Raw genomic sequence first — 15,026 nt, forward strand, 5'->3', positions numbered from 1 at the left:
TGCTGCCCCAATTTCTTTCTGGCCTCCTACTTATCGGATGAGTAAAGGTGGGTTCTGCTCTGCTTCGGTGGAGGGGCCGGGCATGGGGCATCTGAGTGCCAACATCATCGTCCTGGTCTAGGGTTCTGATCCGTTCCAGTATGACACGCTGTCCCTCATGGCACAGCTCAGCTCTGCATGGGGCTGCTTGACAAGTGCCCCTCAGTGCAGGGGCCTCGCCCCCTCCCCACCAGCTTCTTGTCTTGATGTTACCTGCACAGCCTGGGTCTGCCTAGCCAGATGCAGCCAGGGTATCTACAGACCAGGCCACCTCTGCCTGCTCCAATCCCTCCCAGGATGCTCCCCACCTGATCTGGCTCTGGCCACTCTTGGGGCCTTCCACACCCTGCCCACCACCCGACAGTGACTGTGGTCACCATACTCCTGGACTTTGGACCAGCTGTCCTAGGGGTGCCCCTGGCACACCTGTAACCCACCCTCTTGTGAGGGTCAGTTTCAAACTCAGGCCAGATTTGAGCCCCTGGGGGGCGCTCGGACCAGCCCTAAGTCTGAGGCACAGACTACACGCAGGATGGATTGTGTGCATTGCGTGCACAACACAGACGCCGCTGGCCAAGGTACAGACGCAGGTGCACATGTGGAAAGTAACATCACGGGACTCTTTATTTCCTTTCATCAGAAAAATAAACCCGTGTTCCCGAGCAGGAGGGGCAACCACCTGACGCCTGTAAACCTGCCGCTGTCCCGGCTGCTGGGCCTGTGTGCGGAGGTCCTGGAGAGGTGGGCAGGGGCCCAGGGGGCAGGGATGCCTGCCTGGGCCTGAGAACCAACATGGCATGGGGACCGTGGACCCCCGCCCAGAAAACAGGGCGACTTGGGAGGCTGCCACCATGGCGTGTGGCGCCATGGTCAATGAGGCTGCCCTGAGATAAGGCCGGGCCAGCAAGGCCATGACCTGAGGGTGGGCACTCTAGGGACGGGGCCAGAGTCCAGGGACAACCCCAACCAACAGAGTGCCGAGCAGGGGGACTGGACAAGCCCTGCCAGCCCACCACCAGCAGGCCCCCCCACCTATCATCTCACCCTATCTTACACAGGCACATAGACACATATACTCTCTCACCCCCCAGTGGGTCCCCACTGTCTGAGGGGGAGCCAGGCGCGTCGTACATGCAAGCGAGCACACACATGCCATTTCACACACACACACACACACACACACACACACACACACAATCTCTCACCGCCCCCCCCCCCCCAGGCACAGGGCGCAGTGGAGGATCAGTGACAACAGTGTTGGCATTTCAGAGGCACAGGAAGAAGCTGGGGACCCTGGCTCTGAGCCCTGGGAGCTGCCCCTCAGGGGCACACGCACCACAGGGATTGCTCAGTGCAGGGTGCCCTGCACAGACGCGGGCGGGGGGAGGCTGGAGCCATCTCCTCTTCGCGCATGGCGGCTCTGACGGGCTCAGTCATGACGGCAGACAGCTCGGTGCAGCCTGGGCCCTCCGACACCCGGCCACCAGTGAGGTCCGGAGGGTACATCCAGAGAGGGTCCTGCTGGGGGTCAGGCCCCAGGGCTCACGTAGGGGGCCTGGCGGGCCACCCCTAGAGTGGAGGTTCGAGTCCGTCGAGACCTCAAGGGTCGGCAGGGATGGCCCGGGGCCAGGAGTGAGACATGTGGTCGGCGGGCCTGACCCAAATCCAGAAGTGACCGCCGAGGCTGGCATGGGTGTCCCAGCAGTGGGCGGCGGGTAGGCCGGCCGAGGAGCGATGGCCGCTCTGGTATCGGCAGTAACGGCCGGGGCTTGCGAAGCTGTCCAGGGCCCAGAAGTGACCTCAGGGGCTGGCAGGGCTGACCCACGCCCATGAGTGGTCTCTTGGCTGAGTGCGGCTGTCCTGGGCCCATGAATGGCCGTTTAGGTGGGCGGGGCTGTCCAGGACCCAGCAGGCTGGGCCGCTTGGGCACTTTGCCTACTTGTTGGGGCTGATCGAGGGCCAGCAAGGGCTGCCGGGGACGGCTGGGGTGGCCTAGGAGGGGTCTGCGGGGCTGGCAGCACTGGCAGGGGCCCAGGAAGGAGCGGGGAGGGCGGCGGCGTGGGCCCAAAGTAAGGAGTGAGCGTGGGGGCTGGCACCGTGGACAGTGGGCCAGTAGGGAGCGCAGCGGTCGGCCGCGCTGACCTGATGATGCCCTACTTGGCTGGTGGCGGAGACACGGGACCGCCCAGGACCTCGCTGGCCGGCAGCGTAGCCGCAGGGCCAGGAGGGAGCGCAGCGGCCGGCAGCGGGGGCAAGGGGCCACGAGGGACAGCAGTGGCCGGCAGCGGGGGCACGGCACCAGGAGTGAGCGCAGTGGCCGGCAGCGATGCCACGGCGTGAGGGAGGACAGGTGCCGACAGCGGGGCCGGGGGCTGGGAAGAACCCAGTGGGGTCGGGAGGGCTGGGCCAGGAGTGGCCGCTGGGGCCGGCAGAGCTGACCTGGGGCTGGAAGCAGCCGCTGGGGCTGGCAGGACTGACCCGGGCCCAGAAGTGACCGCCGGGGCCGGCAAGGCTGTCTGAGACCCAGAAGTGACCGCTGGGGCCAGCTGCGCTGACCCGGGAGTGACCGCTGGGGCTGGCAGTGCTGCCCGGGGTCCGGGAGCGCCTGGTGGGGCTGGCAGCGCTGACACGGGGCTGGGGGTGACCCTTGGGGCTGGCTGGGCTGGAGCTGCTGCTGGCGTTGGGCCGGGCTGTTCTGGTCCCAGGGGTTGGCTGGGAGCGGCCCCCCTTCTGGGGAGCACACCTGCATGGAAGAAAGAGCACGTGTCCACCTGGGCAGGTGTGCCCACACCCCCTCCCCTCCAGCCCAGGCCCAAGACATGCGGCCCCCGACCAGCAGCCCTGCCGCCAGGCAGAGACCAGAGCAAGCCTGACACACCAAGAAGACAGTCTCTTTGAAGGCAGGCAGGCGCAAGCCAGTGACTCCACACCGTCCACACGGGAACCCACACGCCGCCCCGCTGCCCTGGTGCTCTTCCCACAGGTGCCCCCCACCATGCCTGATGAACAGAGCCTGGCACCTGGGCAGACAACCACAAGTCAGGTGGTCCGAGAGACAGCGTAAGAGCTCCACCCCCTCACACACAGACACTAAGTGTCACACAGGGTGAGCCAATGGTACCTCAGACATGTGCTACTCCCCTCTTCTCCCCCCAGCCCCCGTCTTTACAGACACACTGGACACCCTGTACTCGGCGGAACCTGACAGACGCAGCAGGGAGACGGGGCCGGCCTATCACCCTGGTGTTGTCGCTGCTCCCCTAGGCTAAGCACACACCACACAGTGCACCCCCGCAGAGGACACAGTGTACAGGGCTTCCACCCATCTAACCAGCCTGGCACAGCCTCTGCACAGTGTGGCCCTGGGCAGCAGCTACCCCTCCCATACCGGCCCTGACTGTTCTGGCCCCCAGCCCCATGTGCCCTGCAAAGATGGCATACATTGCCAGGCAGGCCCAGATGCCGGCGGGTGGTGTCCAGGTGCTGATGTTGGCCCAGAAGGTGCCCCCGGGGAGTGTGTAAAACCCAAGTGCCCAAGGTAGGGGTAGTGTGTGCCCAGGGGAGGGGTCTCAGGCTGAGACGAGGACTCACCTGCTTGGTGGGCTGTAATGGAACCTTCTTTCCCCGGTCGCAGGCAGGTTCTAAGTCCTGCTCGGGGCTGCCTGCCTCCAGGGGCCGCCCGTTCTCACTGGGCTCTGCTGAGGGGCAGTTTTCTGACTCCCGGGGCTTCTTGATGAGGCGACGTTCCCATTTTTCCTTCCGCTCATGTGGCTTTAGGGCCATGTCCTTCTGCAGGGGAGAGAAAGACAGAGTTGGTTAGTGTGAGAGTCTCAGCTCGGCCACAAACACGGAACTTGCGAGTGCCACCCCTGTGAGACGCCAGCATATCCCACTAGTGACACCATCCAAAGACTTGTCATCCCAGTAGCGACACCATGATGGAGCTGCCCCAGGCTCATGTGGGAAGCTCTGGGCCTTCTACTCCTGGACTGCACATACCTGGAGGGTTGGCCCATCTGAGTGGGTATCTCAGCTGAGGGAGTTTCACATCTTTGGGGGAGGGGTCTTATATCTTGGGCAAGTCACTTCCGTGCAGGGGAACAGATGGATTAAAGTTAAAGGGAGATGGATGGATCAGAGATGAGTGGTAGACTCACTGAAACCTGAAAATGGTAGAGGGAAATGAGCAAGTTTCCCCAAATTCTCAATCCAAGAACAAGAGTGAAGCCCAATTCTGAAGTCATCGCTCTTTCTGGGGACCTGCTACCTCTCAGAGGACACCTGGGCATGGACCCTTTCCATCCCTGCTCCTGTGACCCCAAGTCCAGTACAGAGCTTTGTACAAATGTTAGCATGAAGCAGAGCCAGGAGTGGTCCTCCCTGGGATCCTGGGCTGGGATCAGTAGCTGCAGCAGCTGATCATAGGCAGCGATGAGTCAGAGATGAGGTGTGGAGCCTCCTGCAAACTCATTGGCCTGATTTTGTGTAGTCTGACACCTCCGATGTGGGGAGACCCCCCCCCCCCCTCAGCCAGGGACCCAAGCCTTTAGGCAGAGGCAGTTGTTCCAGATTTCCTATCTCCGCTTGGTGGCCTTGGTTAAGGGCCTGTCCCTGTCCAACTGAGGGGCAGTGGGCAAGGAGAGAAGACAGAGTCAGGAAGGGCTGGGTGCACAGACCCCATATGCACATACGTATATGTACACACACACACACACACACACACACCCTTCAGAAAGGTGTCAGCCTTGCTAAAGACTCTCTGAGATAAACCATAAGCCTGCATCAGAGTATCGACAAGGTCACAGACTTTCCCAGGAGTTGAACCTGTAACCCTCTGGACCTGCATGAACTCATCTCTGACAACACCTGTCCCTGACTCTGCAGGTGAGATGAACAACCAGCTCATCTTGTGACTGTAGCTGCCCAGGAGTCCAACAATGGGCAAGGAGATGGCAAGGGGACGTGAGCCGGGCCCAAGTTTCATCTAGAACCCACCAAGGGTCTTGGGCAGGGATCAGATGGCATCTCCTAGCGACATGGTCAGAAACACGAGCATTTGAACTCAGAAACAGACTTTCCCACAGGCCTGTTTCTGCAGCCTCAATTCACTTCCAGGTTCCAACACCCATCTTCTCACTGCTCTGAGCCCTGTGGAGTTTGTAGGGGCCAGATCCACCCTCCTCTGCATGAATGTGGGCCAGCCCCACCCAGTCACGGTGTTGGGGTGCATTCCTAAACTCAGGATATCCTAAACAGTCGTGACTGCCTGTGGGTATCAGGCCAACTCCAGGATTGAGTGGCGAGGGCGCCCCCAGCCTCTCTGTTCCAAGAACTAGCAATGGCTCATTGGGCTCTGTAAGCATGAAGGAGCATGATGCCCTCAGGCTCCCAAGAGGAGCCAGCAGCTACCCTAATCCCGAGGAGCAAGGGACACAGATGAGGGGACTCAGCTACATAGAGATCGGACAGAAGCCAAAGAGAAGGGGCCACTCAGCTGGGGCCTGGGGGAAGCCGTCCTCATCACGTCGGCCTCCCCTGGAGAGTGTCCCAAAGTAAACTGGTGCTGCAAAATGCACAGGAGGGAAAATGGGCAATTCTAAGAAGCCACCACACCTACACACATATGTACACCCACACATTCGTATTCACACTTAAACACATAAGCACACACACGCATACCCACTCCCATATTCACACTCACACTCCCACACATTCTTATGCACACAAAGCACACTCAAACTCACGCACATCCACTTCCATATTCACACACAGCCACATACACTCATGCACCCCCACACATAAGCACATACTCATAGCCACACACATCCACTCCCACATTCATACTCACACTTAAACACACAAACACACATCCATTCCCATACAGCTAAGGCACATAACACATTCACACACAGCCACTCCCACCTGTATACACAGCCAAGCACACACACATGCTCATGCATGCACTCATATTCACACTTATACACATACACACACCCACTTCTACATTCACACTCGCACACATACCCAGATATAGGCACACTCATGCACACCCACCCTGGCACACCACTCTCATATTCAAGATGGAGTCAGTCAACCTGTGTGTGCAAAGCAGACCTGGGCCTCACGGGGTCCCCAAGTAGTCCTCACAGCCCAACTTTCCAAAAGACTGCCAGGCCTTTCTTCCAAAGACCTCGGGGCAGCTTAGAGTTTAAGTTTAAGGTGTTAGGCAGGATGCGCATGCTGAGAGAGCTACAATCTGTGGCCTGAGCTGCTCTGCCCAAAGGGGTCTGTCAGAGCACCCCAACCCCACTGCCTCACTCATAGGTGGCCACCAACCCAGAATCTCATCCCTTCCCTTGGCTCTGGCTCTCTGTCCATCTGTGCTTCTTCCCAGACCACCTGCCACCCACCCTGTGATGGCACCTCTGGGCCTGGGAAGGGCAGCCCCTAGAACAGCACTGAACCCCAGAGTGGGGTCATTCAAATGCGCTGGCAGTCTAGCCACGCTGGCCATCCTTAAGCCCCCAGGTTAGGCAGAGGAGGTCTGCACAATCGGCGGCCTTCCAAGACTCCAGCCACAGCAGTGTGGTCATGGTCGAGGGGCACAGCATTGGTGCTACCAAGACACCCACAAGACTCGGCAAAGGACATGGCTAGACACCCCCGGGAGGCACTCACGGCCCCAGGTGGCTCCCAAATGCATAGACTCAGTGAGGTTCAACAAACACAAGTCTCAAAGACAGGCAGGCAGGGCAGAGGGTGGGATATATCCCATGTTCCCCCACTCAGGCTGCACACAGACCACAGTAGAGCAGAGCAGTGGGCCTATCACACAGACACGGAGGGACGGTCAGTGTGTCAGCAGACAGCAGTGTGAGGGCAAGGGGCAAGTGGGGTCCAGACAGGACACCTACATTGCAGACAGACACATCCACCCATGTATACACATCCAGATGAGGTATGTACACCCATCACATGCACACTCAGAGAGGAACATGCACTCACCAGGACAGGGACATGTATACAACACATGCACACTCACACTTGGGGGCACATGCAGACACACTCCCCCAGGCACTTAGCATTCAAATGTGCACACTGCTGCTGAGGGGAGGCAGTGTGTGGCTGGGGGCCCACAGGGTGCTGGGCTGCCCAGGATCCTGAGGGATGGGCCTGTGAGTGTGGGTGAAACTTAAGCCTTCCACTGTGGGCAAATGCCGCCTTAATGGAAAGTGGATGTAGCTGACCTCATGCACGCTGCAGCTCGGGGCTGGTGGCTCTGCTAGGATGGAGTCTGGCAAAGGGACCAGACCCCTTATTATGTAAATGAGGTGGCTGTGGCCTACCAAGACGACTGGAAACTTTTAATGACCTGTCAGGCTTACAAGGGTTAACTTCAGAGGTTGGAGGAGAAGGCACTATCTTTAAAAAGACTGGAAAGGGAGCAAGTTGTGTGCACCTGGGGTCCTTGTACCAAGAACCTGCTTGATCTGAGACAGAGCAGTGACACTGGAAACGGTGTGAGACCACAGAGCTGGTCCAAGTCAGCCAGAGCAACAAGGACCTGTACAAGGTAGCCCACCAGCCAGGGATAGCTGAGTGCCTCCCGGCAAGAGAAGAACTAGCACCCTCCTCTGGGCCAGAGGCCTGAGGGTGGGTTGCTGGCTAGCTCAGTCAACCAGAAGCGGGGAGTTCAGTCTTGACCATGAAGTTGACCTGCAGCATCCCTGACATACAAGACCTATGCCCACGCGTGCGTCTGGTCAGAGTTCGGTGAGGCCTGGATAGGCGGCCTCAGGACTGGTGCAAGGTTGGTAAAAGGAGGCTCGTGCGGCCTCCAGCTCACAGGAACCAGCCTGCTGGTGGCAGACAGATGAGTTCTGACGATCTGGTTAGCTTACAACAGGTAGGTAGGAAAGTGCAGCCTCAGTCAGTGAATAAAAGGGCATCTATGTCAGTTGTCAGTGCCCAGTGTGGAGGCCCAAGTATGGCAGTGCCATGGGGCATTGGGTGGGCAGACCCAGTCCAGGCTCACCTGGGTGTTGTGTCCCTTCTGGCTCCACCATGGCCAGTTTGTACATGCCAAGTTCCTGCCAGTCACCCACATCTTGGCTGGTCGAGTCACCAGCAGCCACCCTGTCCTCGGCCCTGCAGGGCACACAAACCTTGCCCACAGTGCAGCACCGTCCTGAGACCCTGAGCTACAGCTGATCCACCTTTGACAGGGGAGGTTGGCCCATGTGGGCTATTGGGGTAAAGCTGGTGACCACACAGGAGAGAGCTACTGCCCTGCACACACCTGGATGGGCAGGTGGCATAGAAGATGTGTGCTTGGCCACACCTGCACAGAGCAATCCAGAAGGGAGATGCGGGCCAGGCAGGCTGGGCCAAGGGGAGCTGTTTTCAGTGGACATGCTTCACAGCTTGACTTTGAACTTAGTGAAAATCTGCTATTCAGACAACATACTGGGCACATGGGGGGGGGGGTGTAGGGGAATGAAGCCTTATGGGGGCTTAGAGGTGAGGGGCTTACCAGAGTTGAAGGGGAGGTGCTCAGTGGGGTTGAATGGAAGAGGACAGCCTTGCTGGATCTGGGTCCTGAAGGGGTTCGCAGGTGGAGGGGCCCAGAGGCTCTTGTCTAGCTTGGGTGGGGTGGGGGGTTCCCTAGCCCTGAAGGCAGAGGGAAGCCGCACTGAGCAAAGTCTTGGACTCTGACAGCCAGTTAGCTACTCATCGTGTCTGGAAGCCAGGCCCGGCCATCATGGCACCCACTGCCCTGAGTGTCTGGGCCCCAGCTCAGGGTCCTTGAAGGTCGGTGGAGGGGGCAGACACTCTGCCAACCTTCCTCACTCAGTCCTACCCCCAGCACCGCATACAGTCCAATCTGTAGCTCGATAAGTGCCCAGCGGTGGTACCGCTGGGGGAAGAATCAAGTGTGTGTGTGTATGTGTGCACGAGCAGTCCCAGAGGTCAGCTGCAGGGACCTTCCGCAGACTCATGGCCTCAGGCAGCTGAGAGTGCAGCCTTGTTCCCCCGGCTGCTGCCCCCGGGGCAATGGTCCCCAGACCAGCAGAACCCTGGGGACACACCTCCGCGCCCCTGCTAGGCTAACAGAGGCAGGGCCCTTTAAAGCCTTAACTGCTGCCAACTGTATTGGTGGCTTTTAAAACTCTGGGCACCTAGCTGGGGTCACCCAGGAAAGCCCCTTCCAGCAGCTGGGCCTGGGGACTTATAGGAGTGGGTGTCTTGGCTGGGCAAGGCCTGCCATGTGGACACAGCCACCAGGGCACAGGGGTCAGGCCGGTGCCCCTCTGCTTCCTAGAGGCCAGGTCCAGGTTATGGATGTGGCAAGTCTTGGTGGTGGGGAGGGCACAAGCCCCAGGCATCCAGTCCCCAAGGCCAAGTGTTTGTACCTTCAGAGTGGCTGCCAGCCCTGGTCATGAAGAGCAGGGACACCGGCCTGCAGTGTCTTAGGCCATCCTCACGTAGGCACATGCCCACCAACACCACTTATGTGAACTAGATGGTCATGAGGCATCTCAGCTTTGGGGGACACTATGCTCTTGGGACAAAAGAAGCTGAGAAGAAGAGGGTGCTCACCTGACCTTGCCTGAGGGACCTGCTCAGAAACCTTGGGGTGATGTAAAGGCAGCGCCTGGCTCAGAACTGGCCCACTTGATGAGCCTCACCCTGAAACACTGCTTCTGACAGGGATGCTGCTGGTGCCACACCCCTGCCACAAGCCACCATGGACACAAAACTTTGCCTTGGTTTCTCTTCTGCTCACGCCTTCCTCCCTCTAGCACCCACTGGGGTCAGGACAACTAACCCCACCCCCTCAGAGGCCATGAGTCCTCAAGGAGAAACAGAAGATGGGGACTGTTGGAACTTGTGGGCCTGGAGGAGATAGCAGTGGCCACCGACAGGGTGCTGCCCATCTGGAGGAGTAGAGTCAGGCGGGGAGGCCATAGTTAGTGTTCGACAATGTCACGGCCAGGCCAGGCAGAGACACACACACACACACCCTTTCCAACTGCCACCAAGGTACGAAGAGGGGGGCAGGCATAGACAAGCTCTGAAACCTTGCAGCTTGGCCCCAGAGCAGCCAGCTTCACTGTCCCATACCCACCAAAACTGCCAGGGCCCAGACTGGGTGGAGGCAGGTCCCTACAGTGAGCCTCTGGCGGGCACAGCCTGGGGTGGAGGTCTTCAATCCTGTCCTTCCAGGTCTAGGGGTGCAGCCTCTACTACATAGATTTAGAGAGTTCCCAACCATGCCAGGTCTAGCAGTCCCCCAACAAAGCCAGCCCCCAACTATACTACTTTCAAAGAGACAGCCCCCAACTACACCAGATCCCATGGAGTAACACTCCCCCCTCCCCACACACGGGCAAAGCCAGCCCATCCCTGCAACTGATGGCCTTCCATCTTCTGCTCACCTGCACCAAGGCAAGACGAGCAATATTTGCTCAGCAAATATTGCCCAGATAACTTAGCTAAACAAGCAATATTTTCTGCCAACTTCCTACCCACGCAGCAGACAGAGGGGGTGGGGGTGGTCCCCTCTCTTCCTCCAAACACTAGGCTTGGGAGAATCCCAAAGCATCCATTTCACCTCGCCTCCCTCCCAGGCACGTCTTGAGAAGAATGCAACAATAGTTTGACAACAGAAACATAATTGCAAAACGTACTGGCTGCCCCGCTACAGCCCCCGTTTGAAGTGTGATACCGAGGCGGAGAACGCCAACCCCCACGCGGCAGGGCCTGCAGGTGCGGCCGAGGGGGAGGCCCGGGGACTGGGAGCCGCAGGGGTCCGGGACCCCCGTCCACCTACCTCCAAGGCCTCCAGGGTGCTGAAGCTGGCGATGGCAAAGCCGTCGATGAGCTCCTCCTCTTGTGAGCTAGACTCGCGACGGCGGCGGCGCGGGGGGCGCGGGGTGCGGGGCGCAGGGGCGGCGGCGCCCCGGGGCGGCGCGCAGTTGTGGCTCGTGTTCTCCTTGCCCGGACTGGCTTCGGTCTCGTCACCCGACGACGGACTCCGCGGGCGGGCGTCGCGGGCCGCGGCGGCAGCTTCCCGGCGCCTCACGCGGTCCCGCAGCGAGCGCGAGCGCCGGCTCTGACGGACCTTGGCCTCCATGGCTGCGGGCGCACAGCGGGCCTGGTGACCTTGACGGCTGGCCTCTCCGGCTAGGCAGCCGCGGAGCCGCCGGGCCTCGTGTGCGCCGCGCGGGCTCGGCGACTGGGCAGCAGGCGGCGGGCGCGCGGGGCCGGGCCGGGCATGCCCGGGGCGCGGGCGGGACGCACCGAGTGCTGCTTCCCGCGGCCGCCGTGGCTCAGCCCCGGGCCCGGCTCGACCTCGGTCCCACCGCCCGGCGCATTCAGCAGGCGGGCCGGGGCGCTCAGTGGCCCTCGGCCTCTCCGCTGGGGATGCGCCCCATGCGCGCGGGGTGAAGAAATCGACCGGTGGGCGGCCGGGCTTCCTCGGTGGCGGGCTCAGGAGGCTGTGGCGGCGGCAGCAGTAGCGGCGGCGGCGCCCAGAGCGGATAACAACTGACGTACTTCCGCCCGGCTGCGATTACCAGAGGAAGTGAGCCGCGGTGCGGCCAAGGCCCGTCGCGTCCCGTCCCCGCCCCGTCCCCGCCCCGGCCTCCGGGTCACGCCCAGACGCGCCTTGCTGCGCTTCCCGAGCCCCGCCCCGGCCCGCAAGGCCCCGCTTATACGCGCTGCTCCACGGGAGGCCCCGCCCCCGGCAGCTAGGCCCCGCCCCAACACCCAGGTTCCGTCCAGTCCGAGCTACGTTCTGTGAAACCCCGCCCCCGACCTCCAAGCCCCGCCCAGCTGGCGCTACGGGGCTGAGGCCTCGCGTCGGGGGTTGCGCCTTTCAGAGTCTCCGTCCAGTTCCTCGGCCCCGTGAGGTGGCCGTCCTGGGCACCGCCCCTCGTACCTATGAGGCACCTCCCCATTTGCAGGCCAAGGACTTGCCCTCTGGATAGTTTCTCAGCGGGCACTTGTGAGTAGAAAGCGGGGGTCCCCTCCGGCATCACCTCCGCACAGCCACTCCGGCCCCAGATCCACCCCCACCTGTGCGCGGGGAGGGGCGTGCTGCCAGTCAGGGGGCAGACCTGGGGATGGGAGCCACCTTGCCCCAATGCTTCCGTCATTAATTCCTGCTCCACATGTTGACCATATGACCTCGACGGCCGGCACTGAGCACAGAGCCCCATGAGAAAGCGAGGATAGTTGCTAACGGCTAGAGGGAAGGCTTCCACAGGGGCCTTCCGAGCCGAACCCTGGCTGCCCTGGCAAGTGGGGACCCAGAGAAGGAATACGGGAACCCAGAGAGGAGAGACCCCAGAGCAGTGGAGACACGGCTAGCAATGCAAAGATCCGGAGGTGGGAGCAGCATGGCTGGTGGTGGCCCAGAGGGCAGTGCTGACCTGGTGCCTCAGGCCACTGACACCCACACCAGGAGCCTGCGGCAGGAAAGGTGTGTCCAGGAGCCTCAGGCCCTAGAAGAGGCTCTCCTGAGGTGACTGAAAAGTCTGGTTACTGAAGACACCCAGCAATGCATCCCTGCCCCCAACTGCTGGTCTTCTGCATCCAGTCCCCCGCCCCTCCCCGCCTTCCCACCTCCTTTTACATTCTCCTCCTCCCACCCATTGTTTTCTTATGAAAACTTCCATCCACAACCCCCCGACTTCCCTCTCTTTCTGTGTGGGAAAGGAGAGTACCCACCAGAAGAGATTCTTCTGGGAGGAAGAGTCCCAGAAAATATGCAGGGCACAGCATGTGTCTGGGACACCCCACCCTGGACTCCTCTATCCAGCCCTGGAGCCCACTCCAGCTCACATGCTGGTAAGACCCTTAGGCCTCTGTGAAACCTTTCCTGCCCCGCCCCCCACCAAAATTCATTTAGGAAGAGATGGGGTCTCTGTGCTTGAAACAAGTATATAAAGTGTTAAATATGGCTCTTGCTTTGCTCTGTGGGTCCCTGAAACAGGAGTGTTTGGTGAAGACCTGGTCAGAGAGGTCCTCAGGCCTCCCTCGGAGGTTCTGGAGCTCTGCAGAATGAGGCAGGAGGCTTTCTGCCCCATGCTCCACTGTCCTATTCATTCCCAGGTGGGCTGGCCCTTCCTGGAGAGGCCAGAGGGTGTGCCTTGGCCAGCCTCCCCATCGGAGTTTCCTGATGTAGCTCTGGCCCTTGACCGTTCTTGTGTTGGCCAATTTGAAAAGAGGGCTTACTCTCTCTCACCTCAAGTTTACAGAGTCCCAGTGATTCACCTCTCTGCGCTTGCTAGTGGTGTGCTTTTTGTGTACACAGCATTGCTGCTAAGTACCTGGGGTGCGTGAGAGGGCTTCCGGTGGGAGGCTGGGCCTTGGCATGGTGCAGCCAGTGGAAAGTTTCATATCTTTGCCATCCAGCACCAGGGCCACAGTCACAGGGTTCTTTGAGCACTTGAAACATGGCTAGGGCAACAGTTTGTGGCGTTTTAGGTGCTGTTATGTTGTTAGATACTGTTATGTTGTTAGATGCTGTCAAGTTCCAGCCAGTTGGTTCCAGCTCAGGTTGGTTCCTTGTGTACAGCAGAACAGAACCCTTCCTGGTCCTGGGCCATCCTCACAATCCTTGGCATATGTGGTTGCTTTGTTGATTGTGATGTGCTTATTGGTCCGGTTGAGCCTTTTTTGCAACTACTATGCTAATCCATCTCCTTGAGTGTCTTCTCTTTCACTGACCCTCTACTTTAATAAGCATGATGTCTTTTTCCAGGGACTGATCTCTCCTGATAACCTACAAAATATGTGACACAGTCTCACCACCCTCCCTCCTCCTCACGAGTATCTGGGCTGTATTTCCTCTACTACAAATTTATTCATTTCTTTCACAGTCCATGATACATTCAATATTGTTCACCAACACTAATTTTAGGGCTCGATTCTTGTTTTACCTCCCTTGTCCATTGTCCAGCCTTTCACAAGTACACGAGGACATTGAATGTACCTTAGTTTGGGACCACCACACCTTAGACGTCAAAGTATTATCTTTACTTTTGTGCAGTAGATTTTTTAAAAATAATTTTATTGGGGGCTCTCACAACTCTTATCACAATCCATACATCCATCCATTGTGTCAAGCACATTTGTACATTTGTTGCCACTGTCATTCTCAACACATTTCTTTCTACTTGAGCCCTTGATATCAGCTCCTCATTTCCCCCACCTTTCCCATGTCATGTCTTAAACTGTTCGACATCTCCCTTCACCCACTTTTCTGTTGTCCATCCCCCAGGGAGGAGGTTATATGTAGATCCTTGTGATCAGTTCCCCCTTTCTACCCCACCTTCCCTCCACCCTCTCGGCATTGCCACTCTCACCGCTGGTCCCGAGCAGTTCATCTGTCCTGGATTCCCTCTGTTTCCAGTTCCTATCTATACCAATGTACATCCTCTGATCTAGCCCGGTTTGTAAGGAATAATTAGGATCGTGATAGTGGGGGTGGGGTGGTGAGGAATCATTAAAGAACTAGAGGAAAGTTGTATGTTTCATCATTGCTTCACTGCACCCTAACTGGCTCCTGTGTGCAGATTTGCCTAATGCTACGTGTTTGATTTCCTGACAGCTGCTTCCACAAGCGTCTTTTGTGGATCTAAGTAAAATGAAATCATTGATAACTTCAGTGTTGCTTCATTTATTGTGATGTTGCTTATTGGCCCAGTCTTGAGGACTTTTGTCTTTGAGTGTGTGTGTGTGTGTGTGTGTGTGTGTGTGTGTTGAAGACTGTAGTCTTTGATCTTTATCAGTAAGTGCTTCAAGTCCTCTTTGATTTCAGAGGTAAAGTTGTGTCATTTTATGTACAAGTTATCATTTAAATCTAGAATTAAGAGCCCGTGATTGCGTTATTAGACAGGATAGTTTTGGAACCAGATTGTCTGGGTTCTAATTAGACCACTGTCTCTGTGCCTCAGTTTCCCCATCTATGACATGGG

General features: G+C 58.6%; 1 protein-coding gene across 9 annotated transcripts in view; it reads right to left on the bottom strand.

Annotated features, from left to right (window-relative positions):
- The window catches only part of FBRSL1 (fibrosin like 1), a 41,456-nt gene extending 29,849 nt beyond the window's left edge, over positions 1-11,607 (bottom strand). For 8 of the 9 annotated variants that reach the window (XM_075533819.1, XM_075533817.1, XM_075533816.1 and 5 more), the window contains exons 1-2: positions 10,874-11,607; positions 3,631-3,828 (exon numbers count right to left, since the gene is read on the bottom strand). In XM_075533819.1, coding sequence (XP_075389934.1) covers positions 3,631-3,828; positions 10,874-11,176 — 501 coding nt within the window. In that variant the 5' untranslated portion in view covers positions 11,177-11,607. Of the gene's footprint in view, positions 1-645; positions 2,783-3,630; positions 3,829-10,873 lie in introns of those variants that run through there. The other variant, XM_075533820.1, reaches the window with a different exon arrangement.
- Between the last annotated feature and the right edge of the window lie 3,419 nt (positions 11,608-15,026).

Source organism: Tenrec ecaudatus, chromosome 16 (genome assembly GCF_050624435.1).
Source record: "Tenrec ecaudatus isolate mTenEca1 chromosome 16, mTenEca1.hap1, whole genome shotgun sequence".
In the NCBI taxonomy this organism is placed as follows: domain Eukaryota; kingdom Metazoa; phylum Chordata; class Mammalia; order Afrosoricida; family Tenrecidae; genus Tenrec; species Tenrec ecaudatus.